Here is a 20,231-nt window from a genome sequence, read left to right on the forward strand (position 1 = left end):
ATTATAAATTACGGTATTTATTCTAATGCTCACCTTATTTGGCTAAATTGCCTTCCCAAAATCAGGGTGCATTTTCGATTCACATAATATGGTAATCTTAGTGCTGAGCCAAAACAAAAAGAGAAGCTATTTTAGTGGGACCCGAAGCTCCTATCTGAGGGACGTCATCTCTAATGTAATTGCTATGACTCAATGCCATGCAGTGCTGGGATGTGTAGTTTAGTGAAGCATTGGCATTCTTTGGTAGTCCCTTGATCCCAGACCACAGCCTCATGACCCCTTAGCATTGAGCCAGGACAATTAAAGTGGAATCATTCTACAACATAGATGCACCCTAGGTTTTATTTTCCCATTGCTGAAAGCTTTGGTTTTCTAACACTTTTCTTTTTAAAGAAAGATTATTATATGCATGTAGCCACTACAATGCACATCTTTTTTGGCCAAATTACAAAGATTGCATTATTTAAATTTGCCATAAATAATTTTTTTGGTTTCCAGGTTTTAAAAATTCCATGTTAGATTCAATGGTGCATTACACTCGAGTAAATACAGTATTATGTTGCATACAGCATGCTCTTTTAAGGGATTATGATCCAAAAACACTAGCTTTTCTGTACTTTAAAAATAGGGTGGGGGCATAATGCAAGAAGAGATGATAACATTATGCATGATGGGGAAGGGCAGGAAAAGCAAATATTTTGCTGTCTGAGGTACTGGACAAGATAGTGCATTTTCTTACTCCATGAACAGAATGTTGGAATTCAGCCTCCTGACACAAAACCCAGTGGGATGATAACTGAATATTTATTCCATACTAGAAAAGGGGTAATGGGACACTTGAAAGTAGCAGGCTAGTTTAGCAAGGCATGGGGAATCGTGTAGGCCATATGTTGTGTATGCACTCCCCACTTTCCCTAGACCTCTTGCATTTTTTATCATTCTACCCAATGGGGTCAGCACCTGGGTGTGGTGTCAAGTCTCTCAGTTTAATGTCTGACTAGCAAACCTGGGTTACTAGCAGTGGTTGATCCAGATCCATCCTCCATCTAGTTACCTTTCATTACCTCCCAGTTCTTAACAGTGTTGCTGTTGCTGCTGGGCAGAATGTGGTGGATGATAATGTTTTCAAGGTGAAACTGTCATCAAATTCCTTGGAAGTGATTCTGTCCTATTGGGGACAATGGGTGGGATTCTGAAGAAGATGAAGTACACTCTCAGTTTTCAAATTTCTCCCTTCCTTTGTGCTGCTTGATTTCTATATGGCGGGCACTCTTTCCTCAAATTCTCACCATCCAATATTTTTTGTGAATTCTGTGCTCACCTCCTCCTCCTTCTATCTCATTTGCTCCCTCTTCATGATTGTCATCTACCTGTTGTTTCCCTGCTTATTTTCTACAATATCTCAAAAAGTTTTCAGTTAAATTCTTTACACCACACCTTTCCTTCTCTTTTCAAAATGTCATTTACAATTCATTGCACTTCACTCTGGGTATATTTATTTAATTAGCAAGAAATACTGCTCTGCAGCTTGATTACTTTTCTTTTACTATGCCCATGTCTATATGGGCCAAATAAAATGTACTTACCTTGAGTATGCTGGAGGTCAAACCAACCTCTTTTAAGAGATACAGATACATATATAATTTGTAATAATGAAATGTATGGGGACACAACATATCTCATGAAAACCTTTCATTATTTAATATATGATTTATTGCTTCATTCCTATAGACCAGTAGTTCTCAACCTGTGGGTCCCCAGATGTTTTAGCTTTCAACTCCCAAAAATCCTAACAGCTGGTAAACTGGCTGGGATTTCTGGGAGTTGGAGGCCAAAACACCTGGGGACCCACAGGCTGAGAACCACTGCTATAGATTCAGGGGTATCATGTTACAATTGCCTGACACACCTACATATTGTAGCCAACACACTAGCGTGTCGCAGCACACAATTTGGAAAGTTCTGATTTAATCCATCACAGAAAGAACTACAGATTACTCCAAAGCATCTGGGAATCTGAAGTGATTCCCTGTGTTTTTGTTTTGTGGGCAGCTGGATTGGGCAGGATATGGGGCGATGCTGTGTTCAGATGTCAAAAAGACCCACCACTGTTTCACCAGTCAGAAGCAATTCCTTGGCAGAACCTGTCTGACAATGTCTCTTCTGGTGATCCCGTTGTTCACCAGAAGCAATGTCGTAGCAAAGTTCTGTTGGGAGCTGCTTCTGTCCAGCAAAATGCAGCAACTATTCATGTGGACTGTAAAACTTCCACACCAGTATGTGCAGACTTACCCATGGAGTGTCCAGGACAGCTCTGGAACAAACTACACAATATTTTGCCTTGTACAGCCACAGCCTGAATTAGAATGTATAGATAGATATATCTGTGTTTGTCTTTATACACACACACAAACACTCAGTCAGCCCTTTGTATCTGAATTCTGCATCCACGGATTCAAACATTTATGGCTTAAAATATTCAAATATTACAAAAAGCAAACCTTAATTTTGCCATCTATATATGTTCTGTTAGTTTTTCCTTTAACATAAACAACAAAAGTAAACAACCAAAACACACAAAATTTGGCCACAAAAGACATGGTCACCTGGACTGTGTTTATACATTTTAAAAAAACAAACAATACCATTTGGAAATCACTAAAAATACCCAAAAAACGAATAATGCTCTCTGCGCATGCACAGAGAAGCCCTCACCCTTGGAATAGCTATGTCATTGACAGGCTCACACAGCAGCGCGTCAAGCCCAACCAAACTTTTCAAACCGTTACTGCACTTACGGCTTACGGAACACGAGGGAGGAGGACATTGACAGGGGAGGCGGGATTGCTTCTCACCCCAGTTAAAACAGGCCTACTCAACCACATCAGGTAAGTCCTCCATAGTGTGGAGGAGGTGGAGGCAGAGGAGAAAAGGGTGAAGGGAAGCTTTCCACTTTTCATGCTTTTTACAACTTATTTTGTTTTACTTCAGTCAGGGGCTTCTCTGACAAAATGGGCCCCCCTCGCCCTTCTGCGACTCTTCCACCCTCCCTCCCGCCCTCCCTCTGACCGGACACGTCCGAAAAGGCCAGAGTGCACACGCTGGCGGGAGGAGGGAGGGAGGACGGAAGAGCCGGGAGGGAATAACAAACAGCAATGTTAGTTCATTTTCGCCTCAGTTTCCTTACCAGCCACACTCCAAAGGGCTGCAAGCCTGTTTGTTTAAGTCCACCCTCCCTCCGGCCCTCCCTCCGGCCGGACTATGGAGTTCAAACACAGGCTGGTCCAGAGGTGCAGCCTGTGGATGAACTGCCTGTCACTGATGAGATTCAAGGAAGCATTCCCATGGGAAATAATGAGCCAGATCTGTCTCAGGCTCCCGTTCAGGTGCAAGATAATGATAACGAGCTGTTTGGCCTTGACAGTCAGGCCCCGTTGCTTTCTTGGACGGATCATTTGCAATGGAAAGGAATGCCTCAACGAAGCCTGAGATTAGCTGGGAAACGGGAGGCCACTGAAGGGAAAAGAAATGCATTTTTGGGTTGTTTTTAAAATCAGTGTATTGAAAGGCAAATCTCTGTCAAAGCAAATCCTCGCTTCATCAGGGTGGATGGTTTATGTCTGCATGCTGCTTCTGCTTTGGAAAATCTACAGTTCGTGAATCCTTGTAACCTGTGGACTTTGATATCTTTGGGGATGGACTATTGCTTCTTGTCTATGGATTATTGGATTTATTGACTCTATTTTGCAACTACTTTTGGAACTATATTTCTGCATGCTTTGATATTATATATACTCTGCTTTTGCTCAATAAAACTACAAAAGACTATCTTCTGTGTGTGGCTTGGTGTCTACAGCAAGGTGAACTATTCTGAGGTGCGACAAAAGGGCAGAGTGCGCACGCTGGTGGGAGGAGGGAGGGAGGATGGAAGAGCAGGGAGGGAATAACAAACAGCGCCATTACATCAGTTTCACCTCAGTTTCCTTACCAGCCGTTCTCCGAAGGGCTGCGAGGCCATTTCTTTTAGTTCAAACAAGCACTTCTCTGACAAAATGGGCCCCCATTTGGACTTCAACTCCCACAATCCAAAACTGGCTATTTGGGATTATGGGAGTTGAAGTCCAAAAACACCTGGAGAGTCCAACAAGATGGCTCAAGCCCCTACCGTCTTATAAGCAACAAGGACGATACATAGTAATCAGGGAGACTACTTCCAACATTCTGAAAACAGGGAAATTCCAAACAGGACACACTCAGGGCCAGCTAACACCTCCCAACACAGAATTCCCCCAGCCAGGAAGCAGCCAGGCTATCACGCTACAAGCCTATTACATGCTAATCAAGGTGACACATTGCAGCATTCATTCTTGCCTTCAAGAGACAGGAGTTCATTCTCCCACACTGGACAAACTATATTCCACAAGTATACAAACAACACTTGCCTGTCTGGTTCCTAGCAAGGGAAATCCATTGAAAAAACAAAACAAAACCACGCTCCTACTATTACAACACTCTAAAACCAGGACAGTGAAAACACAACAACACTCCAAAAAAAGGGAAGTCAGGGCCAGCTAACGCCTACCAACAAACGATTGCAAGTGAACATAACGCATAAGAAGAAAAAAGCCAGGCTTTGCTGCTGCAAGGCTATTCACTGCTATTCTACCTGGCCAACAAATGATTCCCATAAGCCACAGCAACACGTGGCTGGGCAAAGCTAGTTTTATATGAGGAACAACATTTTACCACACTGTTGGATTTTGGCATTTGCAGATTCTGGTATCCACAGGGGTCCTATATGTGTGCGTGCAATGCTATTTTAGATTTCTTTAATATTTTTTCTCCTTCTTTTTCCCTCTCTCCAATATACAATTCTACAAAATAGGTGCTATTGAAGAAGATAAAGAATTCAAAAAAATATCAGCGATAGAGGATGTCCAGCTTGCAGCACCTGAGAAGAAGCAACCAATTGTTCTGTGTTTTCCAGACTATGATTTTGGAATACAAATTCCCAAGAGAAATTTTGTTATTCCTCTGCAGACTAGTGGGCCTCCTAGTTTCCCAATACAAAATCGTCGTAGACCATTCCGCTTTCGCATGCCTGCCCTCAGAGACCGCCCATATTTAGATTCAGATTTTATACTACGAGGCCTGGCTATATTCGTAACTGGTCTTCATCTTCGGGTTTTGCCATCTGAAATTAGAAAGCCAATACTTTCTAGTCACAACTATGAAATACTATCTAGCCAGCTGATTGCTGTAGAGAGAAGAGGCCCTGAAGCAATCTCTAGCATAATATTCTCGTATGATGATCTACCCCTTGTTGAACAACGAAAACCTACAAGCTTGATTCTATTAGGTACTGTATGTTGGATTTTGATGCTTCTTGTGTTATTTAGCACTGAATTGAATTCCTTAGTTTCTCTTTTAGCTATTATTGATACTATCTGCAAAGCTTTGTTCAACATCATGAATTTGGGTAGCTGAGAATTTGAATGTTGTAAATATTTAAAATTATATAGTTAAAGTGTATATATTATACACTTGATAGGCAAAAAACTTTCTTAAATTGTAGGCTGGCTGACTCTATATTATAAAAAGAACACAGAATTAAAATAAAGCTAAAAAAAGCAATTTAAAGAATATTATGAGGATATTTCAGATAAAGGCACTGAAATTAGAACCATCTGGGATGCTAGTAAAGAAAATCTGAGAATTAAAAAACAGGCATAGTGTCTTCCTCTTCTCCCGTCTCACAGCGGCCCAGCTGGGTTGCGGAGGGAGAATGGAGGAGAGGCAAAGCAGACTTGGTGTGGGTGGGTTCATATTTAAGCCAGGGGCAGCATGGTCTGGTATGCCTTGGGAAAGGTGGGTTTCTTGGGGTTCTGTATTGTAGGGCAATAGGGAAGGCAGCTCTTGGGATGTGGGGGTCTGTTAAAAACAAAGCCAACTCCATCTCTTGTTGGGAGGCCTGAGAAATGCAACAGTAGGGCGGGTGGAGTGGGAAACCGGGTTCTCTCGCCACCTCCCCATCATCCTGGCTGCAGGGAAATCAACCCAGCAACCCCTATTTATTATTTTAATAAATAAAATATAGCTAAAAATATAGCAAAAAATGAGAATTTGCCAAGAGCTTTCTCTGATCATAACCCAGTTGTATTACACTTGATAGGCAAAAAAAAAAACTTCCTTCAGTTGGAGTCTGAGACTAGAATTAAAATAAAGCTAAAAAACATTTTAAAGAATATTTTGAGGGTATTTCAGATAAAGGTACTGAAATTAGAACCATTTGGGACGCTAGTAAAGCAAATATGAGAATAAAAAAAACAGGAACAACATACCGTAATAAAATAATAGCAGAAATAGAGAAGAAAGCTGTCGAGAGGAAAAAAACTGAAAAAAGATGTGACACTTGAAATACAAATATTTTAATCTGCTTAATTGTGATGGCTACTTTCAAAATGAAAACAAGGGAGGGTTTCCTTCTGCAACACTTTAGAGATCCTTCTTTCAATTTAACTTACATATTTTTCCAGAAAATATGCTGAAGGAGAGGAGCTTCCTCCGTGATGTAGAGGAAGAGGAGTCCTCGAGTGAGGATGAGGATGAAGATGAGGATGAGGAAGGCTTCCAGGGTGAAGAGAGGGATGGCTTTGCTGCTGATGGAGAGACCAGTTTCCTGGCAAAAAAACGGAAAAAGAAAAGAGTGACTTATGCAGGTAGAAACCATTTATGTATGCTATGTGTGCTGGGTATGCATGTAAAATATTTGGAAATTTGGAAGTCCCCTCCCCCTGAATTTTTAAACAAATCTTGAAGGGGTGTTTCTTTTCCAACAAGTAATGAAAATTTTCAGAAAAATTGAAAATGCACCATTAATACCTTCTTATTTCCAGATTAAAAGTCATTGTATCCCTTTGGGAACAAAACATTGGTTATACAGTATGTCATTTTGACATATTTTGATGTATTAAAGGTACAATTTATCCAGAATAAATTGAACTTATGTTTATTTTATATTAATTATTGCAACAAATGGAGCTACAAGAATTAAAATGCTGCAACTATAACAAAGTATAAGGAAACTCTTTGGTTATGCCAGTTTCAAGAGTAGATAACCCATTCCAATAAAAACGGGAACATCAATGTTAGTAAAACAGAGGGAATTATTTTGGCTGTATTAATTCTACATATTAGATTTGCTTAAATTTCTTTTGTGTTTTAATGTTAGATATACAGAGTTGATTGGTTATGTTATTACTTTATTTTTGTTTATCTGTTACAATTTTAATTTTGTTATACAGTAGTTGTGAATTTTCTTTTGGAATTTGGGTGGACTGTTTGTTGCTTTTGGTTACTGTATTCTGGCATTGAATGTTTGCCATTTTTTGTTGGAAATCGCCATGAGTCCCTTTGAGGATACAAATAAAGTTTCATTATTATTATTATTATTATTATTGCCAAGCAGGCATAACTCATTACCATAAAAAGAACTGGGGACAGCAATACCATTATAGTGATTTGATACTGGACATATTCTAACCAAAAAAGCTTTCATTTAATAATAATAATAATAATAATAATAATAATAATAATAATAATAATAATAATAATGCCATAATAATCTTTATTTTTAACCCACCCTCTCTCTCCGAGGAGACTCAGATGCTCTGCTTCTCTTATTAAAACCAAAACCAAAATATTTTCAGACAATTCTTAGCACGTTTCAACATTTTATTATATAGTTTTTAGAAATGTTTGAGGGCCATATTGGTGAATACCATATTAATTCATAATACTAAAAGAAAATATCTCATAATCCCCCTCCCCATTTTACTGGAAGGAAAAGAGTTCAAGCCGAAAAAAACTCACATTTTCACCCAATTTTTAAAAAGATTTTTTCAGACATCTGTGGTTGGGTACTTCATGAGTTATTTACAGTATTTATATTCTGCCCTTCTCACTTGGAAGGGGAATCAGGGCAGATCACAGAACATACATATGCGGGAAACATTCAATGCCATTTATGAACGGACAAGACAGACAATTGTACATAGATAGAGGTATATATAGGTTTTTCGCATCTTTGGGATCTTGGACGTTTGTGCTCGGTTCCAGCCACCAGGGTGCTGTCGTACATGATCTCTTGTTTCATTTCCCTAACATTTTGGAAAAGAAAAAAACACATAAATTAGGACCCTTTTCTATAAACCGTAGTCAACAATAACAAAGAAGAAACTTCTCCAGTCAGTTCTTAAATATTATGATGGTGCACTAATACAGCATTTATAAGCATTTTACTAAATTCAGGCACAGGTATTATGAACAATGCAACCTTATATATTACATACAATATGTATTTTGCTGCCAAGGAAGCAAGCTAAAACTTCAGTGCATGCTGTGCATTGTGACATACTGAGATAGCTGAGAGACATGCTGTAATATAGAATCATAGAATCGTAGAATTGTAGAATCGTAGAGTTGGAAGAAACCTCACGGGCCATCCAGTCCAACCCCCTGCCAAGAAGCAGGAAAGTCTCATTCAAGGCACCCCCGACAGATGGCCATCCAGCCTCTCCTTAAAAGCCTCCAAAGAAGGAGCCTCCACCACACTCCGGGATAGAGAGTTCCACTGCTGAACAGGTCTCACAGTGAGAAAGTTCTTCCTGATGTTCAAGTGGAATCTTCTTTCCTGTAGTTTGAAGCCATTGTTTCGCGTCCTAGTCTGCAGGGCAGCAGAAAACAAGCTTGCTCCCTCCTCCCTATGACTTCCCCTCACATATTTGTACATGGCTATCATGTCTCCTCTCAGCCTTCTCTTCTGCAGGCTAAACTTACCCAGCTCTTTAAGCCGCTCCTCATAGGGTTTGTTCTCCAGACCCTTGATCATTTTAGTCGCCCTCCTCTGGATGCTTTCCTTCTTGTCAACATCTCCCTTCAACTGTGGTGCCCAGAATTGGACACAATATTCCAGGTGTGGTCTGACCAAGGCAGAATAGAGGGGTAGCATGACTTCCCTGGATCTAGACGCTATACCCCTATTTATGCAGGCCAAAATCCCATTGGTTTTCTTAGCCACCACATCACATTGTAGGCTCATGTTTAACTTGTTGTCCACGAGGACTCCAAGATCTTTTTCACACGTTCTGCTGTCGAGCCAGGCATCGTCCCCCATTCTGTATCTTTGTATTCCATTTTTTCTGCCGAAGTGAAGTATCTTGCATTTGTCCCTGTTGAACTTCATTTTGTTAGTTTCGGCCCATCTCTCTAATCTGTTAAGATTGTTTTGAATTCTGCTCCTGTCTTCTGGAGTGTTGGCTGTCCCTCCCAGTTTGGTGTCATCTGCAAACTTGATGATCGTGCCTTCTAGCCCTTTGTCTAAGTTGTTAATAAAGATGGTGAACAGAACCGGGCCCAGGACGTACTCTATACTTGTACTATACACTGTTCAATATTAGAAAAAAGTTCTGGAATGGAAAAATATAGCTGAGTATGATTGGTATTATTCTTGTGTGTGTGTGTAGCTCACATAACATCCTAAGTAAGAGCTCCTCGAGAAAGCAAACATATCAGAAGGTTGCAGTATTTGATGCTCTGCTTCTCTTACTAAAATAAAAAATAAATTTTTTTTTGTTGTTGTTGCACCAGTCTCAACATTTTATTCCCATTCTCAATGGGTTTCTTATTAATTTCAATGTATATCAGAACTTAAAGTTGTTGATTTACTTCCTCTCTTTAACTTTGTTTTAGTTAATAGTGTAATGGCTCATGATCAAAAATGGCACTATTGTGCTATAACCTTATACATGCAGTTCCCAGATGGTGATCCCAGGTATTTCTCTCCGCAGATCCATATCTGCAATGGTCCAGACCTTCCCTGAAGTCTTTGGAGGTATTTTCTAAACCTGAATTAAACTGGAAAGTCAGGTTGACTCCAGGTTGGAACGGATTAGCCTGAAACGTCATCTGAAATTTTGGATTTTAGGCCTGTGTAGATAGAGTTTTACCCTAATACTGTCTGTTATGTTACACACATTTTTTATTTTTCAAATTGCTGTTGTCAGTGGCTTGAAAATATGCTGTTACCTCCCTTGTTAAATATTTCACGTTACATTTATTGCAGAATCAGCAGAAGACATCGATTTTTCAGCAACCTTAATCTCTGGTGTTTCCTATAAACCACTGTCATGGGAGGAGGAAGAGGAGAATCAATTAAAAGAAAAGGCTGAAATGGCAAAATCCTTCTGCTTAACACATAGAAGAACTGGGCTGAGTCTTAAGGTACTGTCCCTCAAAGTGCACATGCATTCCTTCTGTTACTTTTTCAGATGGCCCAGATAGGATTTCTATTGTACTTCCACATAGGAACACTGGAAAAGATGGGATTTGGAGACTTCTGTCTTGGTCAATTTCACTTCTTTTCGTGGACCTCATCTACATTGACCATGTAATGAAGTTTGAAGCTAACTTGAAACTGTGGTGGCCACCAGACAACAAACTACCACAAAAGCATGTGAAAAAAGTCCTTCATGTGCATCAGTGCTTTATGGCTTGTGTCATCACCATCATGGCCTCAAAGGATGTATCTACATTTTCCCTTTATCCCAGGATCTGATCCCAGATTATCTGTTTATCCCAGATTATCTGGCAGTGTAGACTCATATAGTCCAGTTCAAAGCAGATAATCTGGGACCAGATCCTGGGATAAAAGGAAGTATAGATCCAGTCAAATTGGATTCAGGATTTCCTATGTAATCATCTGTACAATGAAATCACTTTCTTCAATACCAGTTTGAAACTGCAGTGTAGGTGGGGCCACATAACCTTCTCTTAATAATAATAATAATAATAATAATAATAATAATAATAATAATAATAATAATACAATGCAGAACAGGTGAGAAAACTAGCAAAAGAAGGCTCTCCATGGACAGTTCCTGCGAAAAAACTGAGAGAAAAATTGACAAGGAAAAAACATGGATGTGGCTCACAAATGGAACTTTGAAAAAGGAGATGGAGTGCCTGATTCTTGCAGCCCAAGAACAAGCAATTACTACAAATGCCATCATTGAAAAGCCAGAATTGAAAAGTCGACTACAGATTCCAAATGTAGGCTCTTCAAGAAAGCAGATGAAACGATGGATCACATACTTAGCTGCTGCAAGGAGATTGCACAGACGAACTACACGCAGAGGCATAATACCATTGCTTAGATGATCTATTGGAACTTGTGCCACAAATCTGCTGGTGACTAACCTGAAAAAGTAACAGAAAATGAAAACTTTAAACTACTCTGGGACTTCCGAATTCACATTGACAAGAATTTTGGAGCACAATACTTCTGACCTCATGATCATGGAAAAAAACAAAATATGGATCGTTGATGTTGGAATCCCAGGTAACAGCAGAATCAGTGAGAAGCAACTGGAAAAGTTTATGAGATACGAGGATTTAAAGATCGAACTGCAAAGACTCTGGTACAAGCCAGTCAAGGTGGTCCCAGCTCTGATCAGCACACTGGGTGCAGTGCCTAAAGTCCTTGGCCAGCACTTTAAAATAATTGGCTGGGCTGTGGCGCAGGCTGGTTAGTAGCCAGCTGCAATAAATCACTCTGATCAAGAGGTCATGTTCGAGGCCAGCCCGTGTTGGAGTGAACACCCGAGAATTAAAATAAAAAAAATAGCGCTGCTCGTTATTGACTTAAACAACCTGAAAGACAGTGGCATCTGTCAAGTAGGAAAATTTAGGGACCACTTATGCGGGGAGGCTAATTTAACTGATTTACAACACCGGATGAGTGTCACACTCAAGGCAGCAGAGCACCAAGAACCATACACGGAGGCCAATAAACTATCTAATATCTTTATTAAGGAAATATATAAGAATGATAAAAGCAAGTAAAAAATATAGTCCAGAAGCAGACCTTTCAAATAAGGTCAAATATAGTCCAGAAATAGTTTGTCCAATAAATGATATTAGAGTCCAAAGATAAAATCCAAATAACCGAAACACACACTATTGCCAAGCAATAGTGTGGGGAATTGTCCAAGGTCTTTCAAGGTCCAAGGTAAAATCCACAACAAGGCTGGAACAAAAACTTGATTCTAGGAACAAGGTCTGTGACTAAGAACAAGGCAAGGCAATTCTTGAAATACTTGAATAAGCAAGGCAAGGAAACTGGATTTGCGGACTTTGCGACGTCCACACAAGGCTGGAACACGTTTTCACTCCTGAAGCTGCTCTGTTGTCTCCGCACTGAATCAACCGTGCCAGGCACCTTTAACTGGGTCTCGTTCTCCCGCCAAACAGGTGTCCAGCGTTCTCTTTCCCTAGAGAACAAGAAACGAAACCCAACTGTCCAGATGTGAGACTCCCTGGATTTTCCCAGGGGAAACATGGCTAATCAGTGTCTTGTTTGGCTGCAATTCTTAAGCTCCTGCGAACCCGCTCTTTCACTCCCCTGTCTGCAGCAAAGGACTGTCTCCTAGCGAAGGGAGGTGAAAGCTGCTCAAGGTCTGTGTTAATTGGTTTTTGGGCAAGAACATCAACATCAGGCATCTGGAAGGATTCCGGCTGTTGTTGATCCGGAGAAAACCCATGTTTTCATCCTCATCTGCCACAGGGACACTAGGAGCGGGACTACAAAACCTATGAGGCATCACAATGAGGAAGTACTCCATCAAAAAAGGACTCACCGTCTTAGTGGATGATGAAGCAGCAGCTCCCTCTGTAGCCGGAATCGAGCATACCCTCACAAAGCCGGGAAGTTAAATAGCCTCTGTGTCTGTCTGTCTGTGTGTTGTCTGTCTAATGGCATTGAATGTTTGCCATATATGTACATTGTGATCCACCCTGAGTCCCCTTGGGGGTGAGAAGGGCGGAATATAAAAACTGTAAATAAATAAATATAATTACCATCTGTCAGCTAAAAAAGGCCACCCTACTTGGATCTGCATGCATTATTCACCAATACATCACATAGTCCTAGACAAATGGGAAATGTCCAGTGTGTGATTCAATACAACAACCAGCATAGTGATCTTGTTTGCTGTATACTAATCTTGTTGTGTATCAAATCATCATCATCATCATCATCATCATCATCATCATCATCATCATCTTTATTGTATCCCACCCTATCTTTCCAAGGGGACTCAGTGCTGTTGAAAACATACAGCGGCAAACATTCAATGATATAAAGTCAATCTAAAAAGCGAGTAAGCAATCATAAAACAGATAATAACATATTAGACATCATCAGCTTCAAATAATGGTGAAACGATACTATAGATTAAGTAAAACATGACTACTCATGTAGCAAACCCCATATTTTCTCTCTTTCTTAAATATATAGTTTACTCAAGTTTGAAATATTACTTTGTAGAAGTACAGTTAGCCTTCCACATTCAAGGGACTAAAGGGCATAGAAAAGTGGAAAAACTATGAATATCTCTGGAAACTGGGCAAGGCTTCCTTGTATTTACCCCACCAAAGTCTGCTGGTTTTTAGTGATCAAAACCGTGAATGTCAAACTTGTGAGCATGGAGGTCCAACGAAGTCATTACTTATTATTTGTTAACAGAACAGTGACATGTTTTATTTCCCATGCTCTTTTAAGGTGGCTTGTTATACTGCTAATTGCTTGCTGTTAAAAGAGTAACACTTCTCATTACCAATTAATTACTGTTGTGTTACTTTTAATTTATTTTAAAAACAGACTTTTGAACTTTTACTTTTTATTTAGATTTTAAGTATATGCATAAACAGGTAAGAGCCTTGGAAGCTTAGCAAAATCGGCTCTGGTTAGTACTTGGACATGAGGCCTACAGGGAATCCCAGGTGCTATAGACTGTATTTCAGAGGAAGAAACTGACAAAACCATCTCAAATTCACAGGATCACCATAAATCATCAGGTGACTTGAAGGCACATACCCTCTTTCCCCCAAAATAAGACAGGGTCTTATATTAATTTTTGCTCCAAAAGATGTGTTAGGGCTTGTTTTCAGAGGCAATTTTATTTTTCCAAATTGACTTTTTAAATGAACTAAGTTTCTATTTCTATTTTTGAAATAGGGCTTGTATTTCAAGCATCCTCAGAAATGCTGAAAAATCATGATAGGTCTTATTTTCAGGGTAGGTCTTATTTTGGGGGAAAACAGGGTATTTACATACGCATACACACACAGTGATACATTACGGTCCCCTCTCAAATTAGTCAAATCAATACAATTGACTATCATACATACATCATTACACTTAGATATTTTATTAAAATTCCTGTTAAAGAAAATAAATAAATAAAAAGACTCAAAATCAGTGTTTTCAGAATATTCAGTATTCACTGTTGCACCAGAGATACTGTCAACAGAATTACCACTCATTATGTTACTATTTTAAAAGTAATGATTTTGATAATATCATTCCAAATGCAATGTGTTACAGATCATGTCACTGAATGGTGTTATTACTAAACTCTGAGTTTGTTCTAATAGATCAATAATTCAGTATGATCTATCCCTTCACCATATTCTGTTATCACTGTTCTTACAACTAAAACCTGTTCAGGAGGAGCACTTACCTTTTAAATTTTTTTAAAAAATAATATTTTATTGAAAGGTTTCATTATAGGATTAAAAACACAGGTATGTCAATCAGTAATATGGGGAGGGATGGAGAGGGTGTGGAGAATGGGATGGGGTGTCTAGGCGGGAGGTAGGGAAAGCAGGGGAACACGCAAATGGGCGGAAGGAAGGTCAAAAAAGAGGAAAATAAAAAAGAGAAAAAGAAAAAGAGCACTTTCCTTGAAACAACCAGGAAATAGCACAAAACAACTTCAACAGATTGCCATAGAAGTTCCTTTGATGATACGCTTTCAAACCTGTTGAAGTCAAGCTTCTATATCATGGTGCCTAATTTATTAGGAATATGAATGTAAGTGCTTGTAATTTTTTTCTTTTTACCCCCTGATAGGCGTATTTTCTGTCTCAACTTCCTGACCTCTTACCTTTGGCAGACTTTTTGGTGTATCTTAACCTGTCATTCAATTGCCTGTCTTCCTTTCCCACAGTGGTGAGTTTGTTTGTGTATTATTTCAACAAATCTGATATTGGAAGCTAAGCAGGGAGAGTCCTGTTTGGTACTTGGATGGGAGACTGCCAAAGAATATCTGGTGCTGTAGGCTATCCTTCAAAGGAAAGCAAGAATACTCCTTCCCCGATAGAACCCTATTCAATTCATGGGTCCCTCATAAGTTGACAGGCAGAGTATATATGCACACATATGAAGCGGTAGGTTTGTCCCATGTTCATTCTTCACTCTGTGCTTTAGATTATGTATAAGACTGTATCCTATGTGCTAGCAAAGAACTGGGGCCTGAAAGTCTTTTCAGGCTGGGAAAGTATGGGCCCAAGAAGGGTTTTGTCCCTTTGACAGCTTCGTAAACTATAGAATTCCATCTCTTCTTGCTGATGCTGTTCAAATATGACCTATACATTGCATTTTCTATGTAAACGTAAAGGCCAAATCAACCACAAACACAGCTAATATTGTTATTGCAACTAGTTTGGTCCTAGATCAAATGTTTTGTTTTGCTGGAGTTTAGCAAGTTACATAGTCTTGGCTCATAGTCTTGATAGTGGAAGGTGTGGGTGAACATTGACAAACCATGGTTCAATTTACAGCCCATGTAATTTCCTGGATTAGGATGTATATTTATTTTCTCACATAGGTAAGTGTTCTATCTCAATAATTTCTTCTGTTCACTTTTCTTCCTGTAGGTATTTCATCTTAAACACTTAGAGGTGCTAAAGCTTCGAAACAACCCCATAAAATTCATCCCTGAAGAAATCAGCCAGATGACGAATCTTAAATGTTTGGTTATGTCCTTCAATTTGCTAACTTCTCTTCCAGCTGGGTAGATTTGTGGTTTCAATTACTAGATTAGATAGGAGGGAGAATAGGGGGAATATTAAGATCTGGAGGTGTCTTCATACAAAAAGATTTTCTCAAAATACGTTGATCACTGTAGTCCCAATTCAATGATGTGCTGCTTGTAGGAGGTTACAATGCCTCTTCTTCCAGCTGAAATGCTCTTCTGCCAACTGATCTCAGATATCTGACAGCTAAACTGCCAACAAAAGAGCAAAGAAAAAGGATGTTGACAAAGTCCCTATCCATAATGCCCATTTAATGCAGTTCAAAGTTAGCTTCATACTGTGGTGGCCAGATAACAAACTCCTTCTCTGGAGGTTTTGAAGCAGATGCTGAATGGGCATCTGACAGAGGTGGTTCGATTGTGTGTTCCTGCAGGGATGGGGTTGGACTAGATGGCCCTTGGGATCTCTTCCAACTCTATCATTCTATGATTCTGTTTATTCTAACTCTATAAAGCCATTAATGTGCACCAGTGCTCTGTGGTTTATGTAATCACTATCTGGGCCTCAAACTGGTTCCACAGTTTCCTGTCTCCACAAATAAACTACTTTCTTCTGTACCAGTTTGAAACTACATTAAATGACTAGTATAGATGGGGCCAACATGAGATCAAGAAAGGTCTGAGTTACACCAAATCCAAATCCCCTTAGCCCAGAAAGAGCCACAATGCAGATGCATAGTTAGGACAGGATGATAACACTCCTAGACTGTGAGATATTTAGATTTAGCACATATTTGGCTTACCTGTCCCTTGACCGCACTAGGTCAAAGATTGCACACTAAGTCTGGTTCCAACTTTTCAAAACTTCAACTGCATGACCCTGCTGGGGATGCCCGGATGTTTTGATGTTTTTATCATCCTTGTGGGAGGCTTCTCTCATGTCCCCGCATGGAGCTGGAGCTGATAGAGGGAGCTCATCCGTGCTCTCCCCGGATGGGATTCGAACCTGGCAGCTTGCAGATCAGCAACCCAACCTTCAAGTCACAAGGCTTTAATCCACTACGCCACCAAGGGCTCAAAGCAAACTGGATGGCTCAAAACAATGTTCCTTTTTTCGGTATTCTCTGTATTTAAGACATGCTTTAAATTATAAAGTTGTATATGTGAATGTTCAGTTTCAGGGGCTTCTGATACAGTTGGTTCCTTTTTCTCTAGGCTCTTTGCTTTGCCAAGCCTGGAGAGCCTTGATGTTTCCTATAATGAACTTGAAACTATCCCTCATGATATTGAACAGCTCAGGTACTATTATGGTTTTCCTTTTTTCAGTATAAAATCTTCCTCCTCCCTTGTTGTCTACCAACTGTTGGCTTGATTGAGGTGTAGAGCTGACAACATTTACCATTGACTCAGACTTTACTCTATGACAGAGATGAGTAAACATTTAGCTGTCTTGTTGTTTTTGGACTCCAACTTCTATAATCTTCTCCCATTGGTCATTTTTTGTTTGGCTGAAGTGAATTGCATGCCAAAACATATGAAGGGCCAATGCTCCATACCAGTATTTTATGGGATGTCCATTTAAGAAAAGCATGGATTTACTGGAACTGCCCTAGAGCTTGGACAGCAAGGATATTTTTCCTCCTATGCATTTTCTTCAGACTGGCTTCATTCTCAATTCACCCAGGAGGCTGTTAGGAACTGTGGGAGATGAAGTCCAAAACACCTGGAGGGCCAAAGTTTGCCTATGCCTGCCCTAAAGGCTACTTGTGATAACAAACTGGAGGCCTCCATTCAATTTCTAGTTGCAGTTAGACTAAATCCACTGAATCAATTACAGAATTGTCAACCACTACTTACATAAATCCTATGGACCCATTATGGTCAACTCTGGTTGGAATTAGCCACTGGATTCAGGTGAAGTGTGAAAACTCTGCTACTGTCCAGGGCAGGTCTATCCCTGTTGGAAATAGCAACCTTCTACAAGTCTCCTATACTAGTTATTTCTTATGTATATAATTGAGATTGCTTACTATATTGTATGTATATATTGGTATTATATATTGGTATGCTGTTTCCCCTTAACTCTATGTTGTTTGAAGTTATGGGAGGGACTATAGACCGTATGACCAGATCTGAGATTATTCTGACTGAGACTCCATTTTAGAATCTGTTTGAAGCAGAAGTCAGTTGATACAATTGATGTCAGTTAGAGTATGAGTCAGTATGCATTAGCAGTACACTTGAGTATAGCATAGTAGTCTGCATCAGTTGATGTATGAAGTCAGTTGAATGTAGTTGAGCATGCTGCAGTGAGTAGTTACTTCATTTTAAATCAATGCTCAGTAATAGACTGAAGAGAGCGTTAGTTAATATGAAACCAGTAAGCAATGTACCTGTATGCTAATACATGAAGATTGTAAGTAAATCAACTACTGTGATGACTCATGGGCCTTGTAGTCCTGTTCCTAGTACTATTGTGGCAGACAAAGAGGAAAACATGGGATTTTCGCCGGTTCAGCAAGAGCCGGAGCCTCTTCACCTGCAGGATGTTGATGTTTGTTCAGCCAAACAGGCCTTGGGCAGAACTCTCCCCCGTTTTCCAGGAGGGAAAATTATTCTAAAGATAGGGGAGCCAGGAAGGCTAATCGCAGAAGCCTGAGAATCGTTGCCAAACAAATGGCTGATTAGGTCTGCTTCTGAACTATATTCTTCACTTGTTTTTATTGACTTTATATATTTCTTTAATAAAGATATTAGATAGATTCTGGTCTCTGTTTAAGGTTATTGGTGCTCTGCAGCCTGGGTCCTGACAGTTTGACTCCGCCACCTTAAGCACCAAACAACCTAAGGCCAGAATGTCTACAGGAACCGGAGCGGAGGCTCAACCAGCCAGTTACACCATTTCCCAAGATGAATTCAATCGAATTCGAGACACACTCTGAACGCAGGAGGGAGAAATACGGGGCTTGAAGGAACGCGGAGCCCGTCTCCCTGCCCTAGCGCTACCAACCAAGTTTTCTGGAGAAGCCTCCAAGATTCATGTTTTCCGTCGCCAGTGCCAGGCGTACTTAGAAGCCCGCCAAGCCGAGTTTTCCCAAAAAGATGTCAAAGTGGCATGGATCTACAGTCTCCTAGATGGGCCTGCGGCCACTTGGGCGACGGCGCTATATGATGCGGGTTCCACGCATCTAAGTACCGCGCAAAATTTCTTGAACCACCTTAGAAAGACCTGGGGGATTGGGGACGACGAGGAGGCGGCCGGCCATAAACTCCGGCGTCTCTTCCAAGGGGACAGGCCGTTGTCCCGGTACATAGCCGAGTTCCGGGTGCTGGCTCAGAGCACCGGCTGGAACGATATAGCCCTTAGAGGACAGTTTCGCGAGGGCCTCAACATCGAGATGCAAGAAGAAATCTCTAAGGTGGATCCCCCAGGGACTCTTGAGAGACTCATCAACCAGTGTTTACGAGCCGAAGTCCTGCTTGCCAACAAAAAACAGTGGCTCCGAGGCCAGAGTGGAAGAGCCGGAGTGAAACCTCCCGCTTCTGCCAGTGTTCAGCCACGTCCAGTATGGAGATCCCCACCACCAGCCCCAAACCCCATGGGAAGCGAGGAGGAGCTGATGCAGTTGGGCAATGTGTGCCCCTGACTAGATGTTGCCGAAAAGGCCCGCCGCCAACGTTTGAATCTGTGTTGGTACTGCGGGAATGGGGGCCACTTCGCCAGAGAATGTCCAGCCAAAAGGAAGCCCGCTGCCCACCTGGCGGCGGCGTCCTCCGCGGAAGTGGAGGCGGCCGAGGCAGCTGGAGCAAAGCCGGCGGGGGAAGCCAGTGACCGGGCGTAGAGAGGCTCGACAACCCGGTCAAAAACCCCACTCAAGAGCCGCAAACCGGGGTCCTATTCCTCCTGGTGGTCACGCTGTGGTCAGCGAAAAAAGAACCCGTCATGATCCATGCCATGATAGACTCAGGGGCAACAAACAATTTCATCGATAGAGAGTATGCCGACTCTCTGGGATTACAATATCATGATTTCAAGAATGCCCGGGTGGTGCAGGCCATAGACGGCCGACCCCTAAAGATGGGTCCAGTAAGCCAATGGACTGAACCCACCAGAATGTGGATAAGGGAACACATGGAAGAAATTTCCTTCTTCGTTACCGAGGTCCCCCACTTCCCTGTGATTTTGGGTATTCCATGGCTGACACTCCACGACCCAAACATCTCCTGGTCCAACAGAACTGCAGTTCGCCTCAAGATATTGCCAAAACCATTGCCTAGTAGCCAAGGTCTGCCATACTACAGACGCAGAGCCCATCATCACCTTGCCCAAGAAATATTCGGACTTTTGGGATGTTT

The 20,231-nt window shown here is 40.9% G+C and overlaps 1 protein-coding gene across 1 annotated transcript in view; it reads left to right on the forward strand.

Annotated features, from left to right (window-relative positions):
• Positions 1-20,231, forward strand: part of lrrc63 (leucine rich repeat containing 63) — a 29,746-nt gene that overhangs the window by 1,521 nt on the left and 7,994 nt on the right. Inside the window, exons 2-7 of the mRNA XM_008115487.3 lie at positions 4,886-5,359; positions 6,537-6,719; positions 10,124-10,281; positions 14,972-15,070; positions 15,778-15,914; positions 17,091-17,174. Coding sequence (XP_008113694.1) covers positions 4,886-5,359; positions 6,537-6,719; positions 10,124-10,281; positions 14,972-15,070; positions 15,778-15,914; positions 17,091-17,174 — 1,135 coding nt within the window. The remainder of the gene's footprint in view (positions 1-4,885; positions 5,360-6,536; positions 6,720-10,123; positions 10,282-14,971; positions 15,071-15,777; positions 15,915-17,090; positions 17,175-20,231) is intronic.

The sequence above is a fragment of the Anolis carolinensis genome, chromosome 1 (assembly GCF_035594765.1).
Source record: "Anolis carolinensis isolate JA03-04 chromosome 1, rAnoCar3.1.pri, whole genome shotgun sequence".
NCBI classification, from domain to species: Eukaryota; Metazoa; Chordata; class Lepidosauria; order Squamata; family Dactyloidae; genus Anolis; species Anolis carolinensis.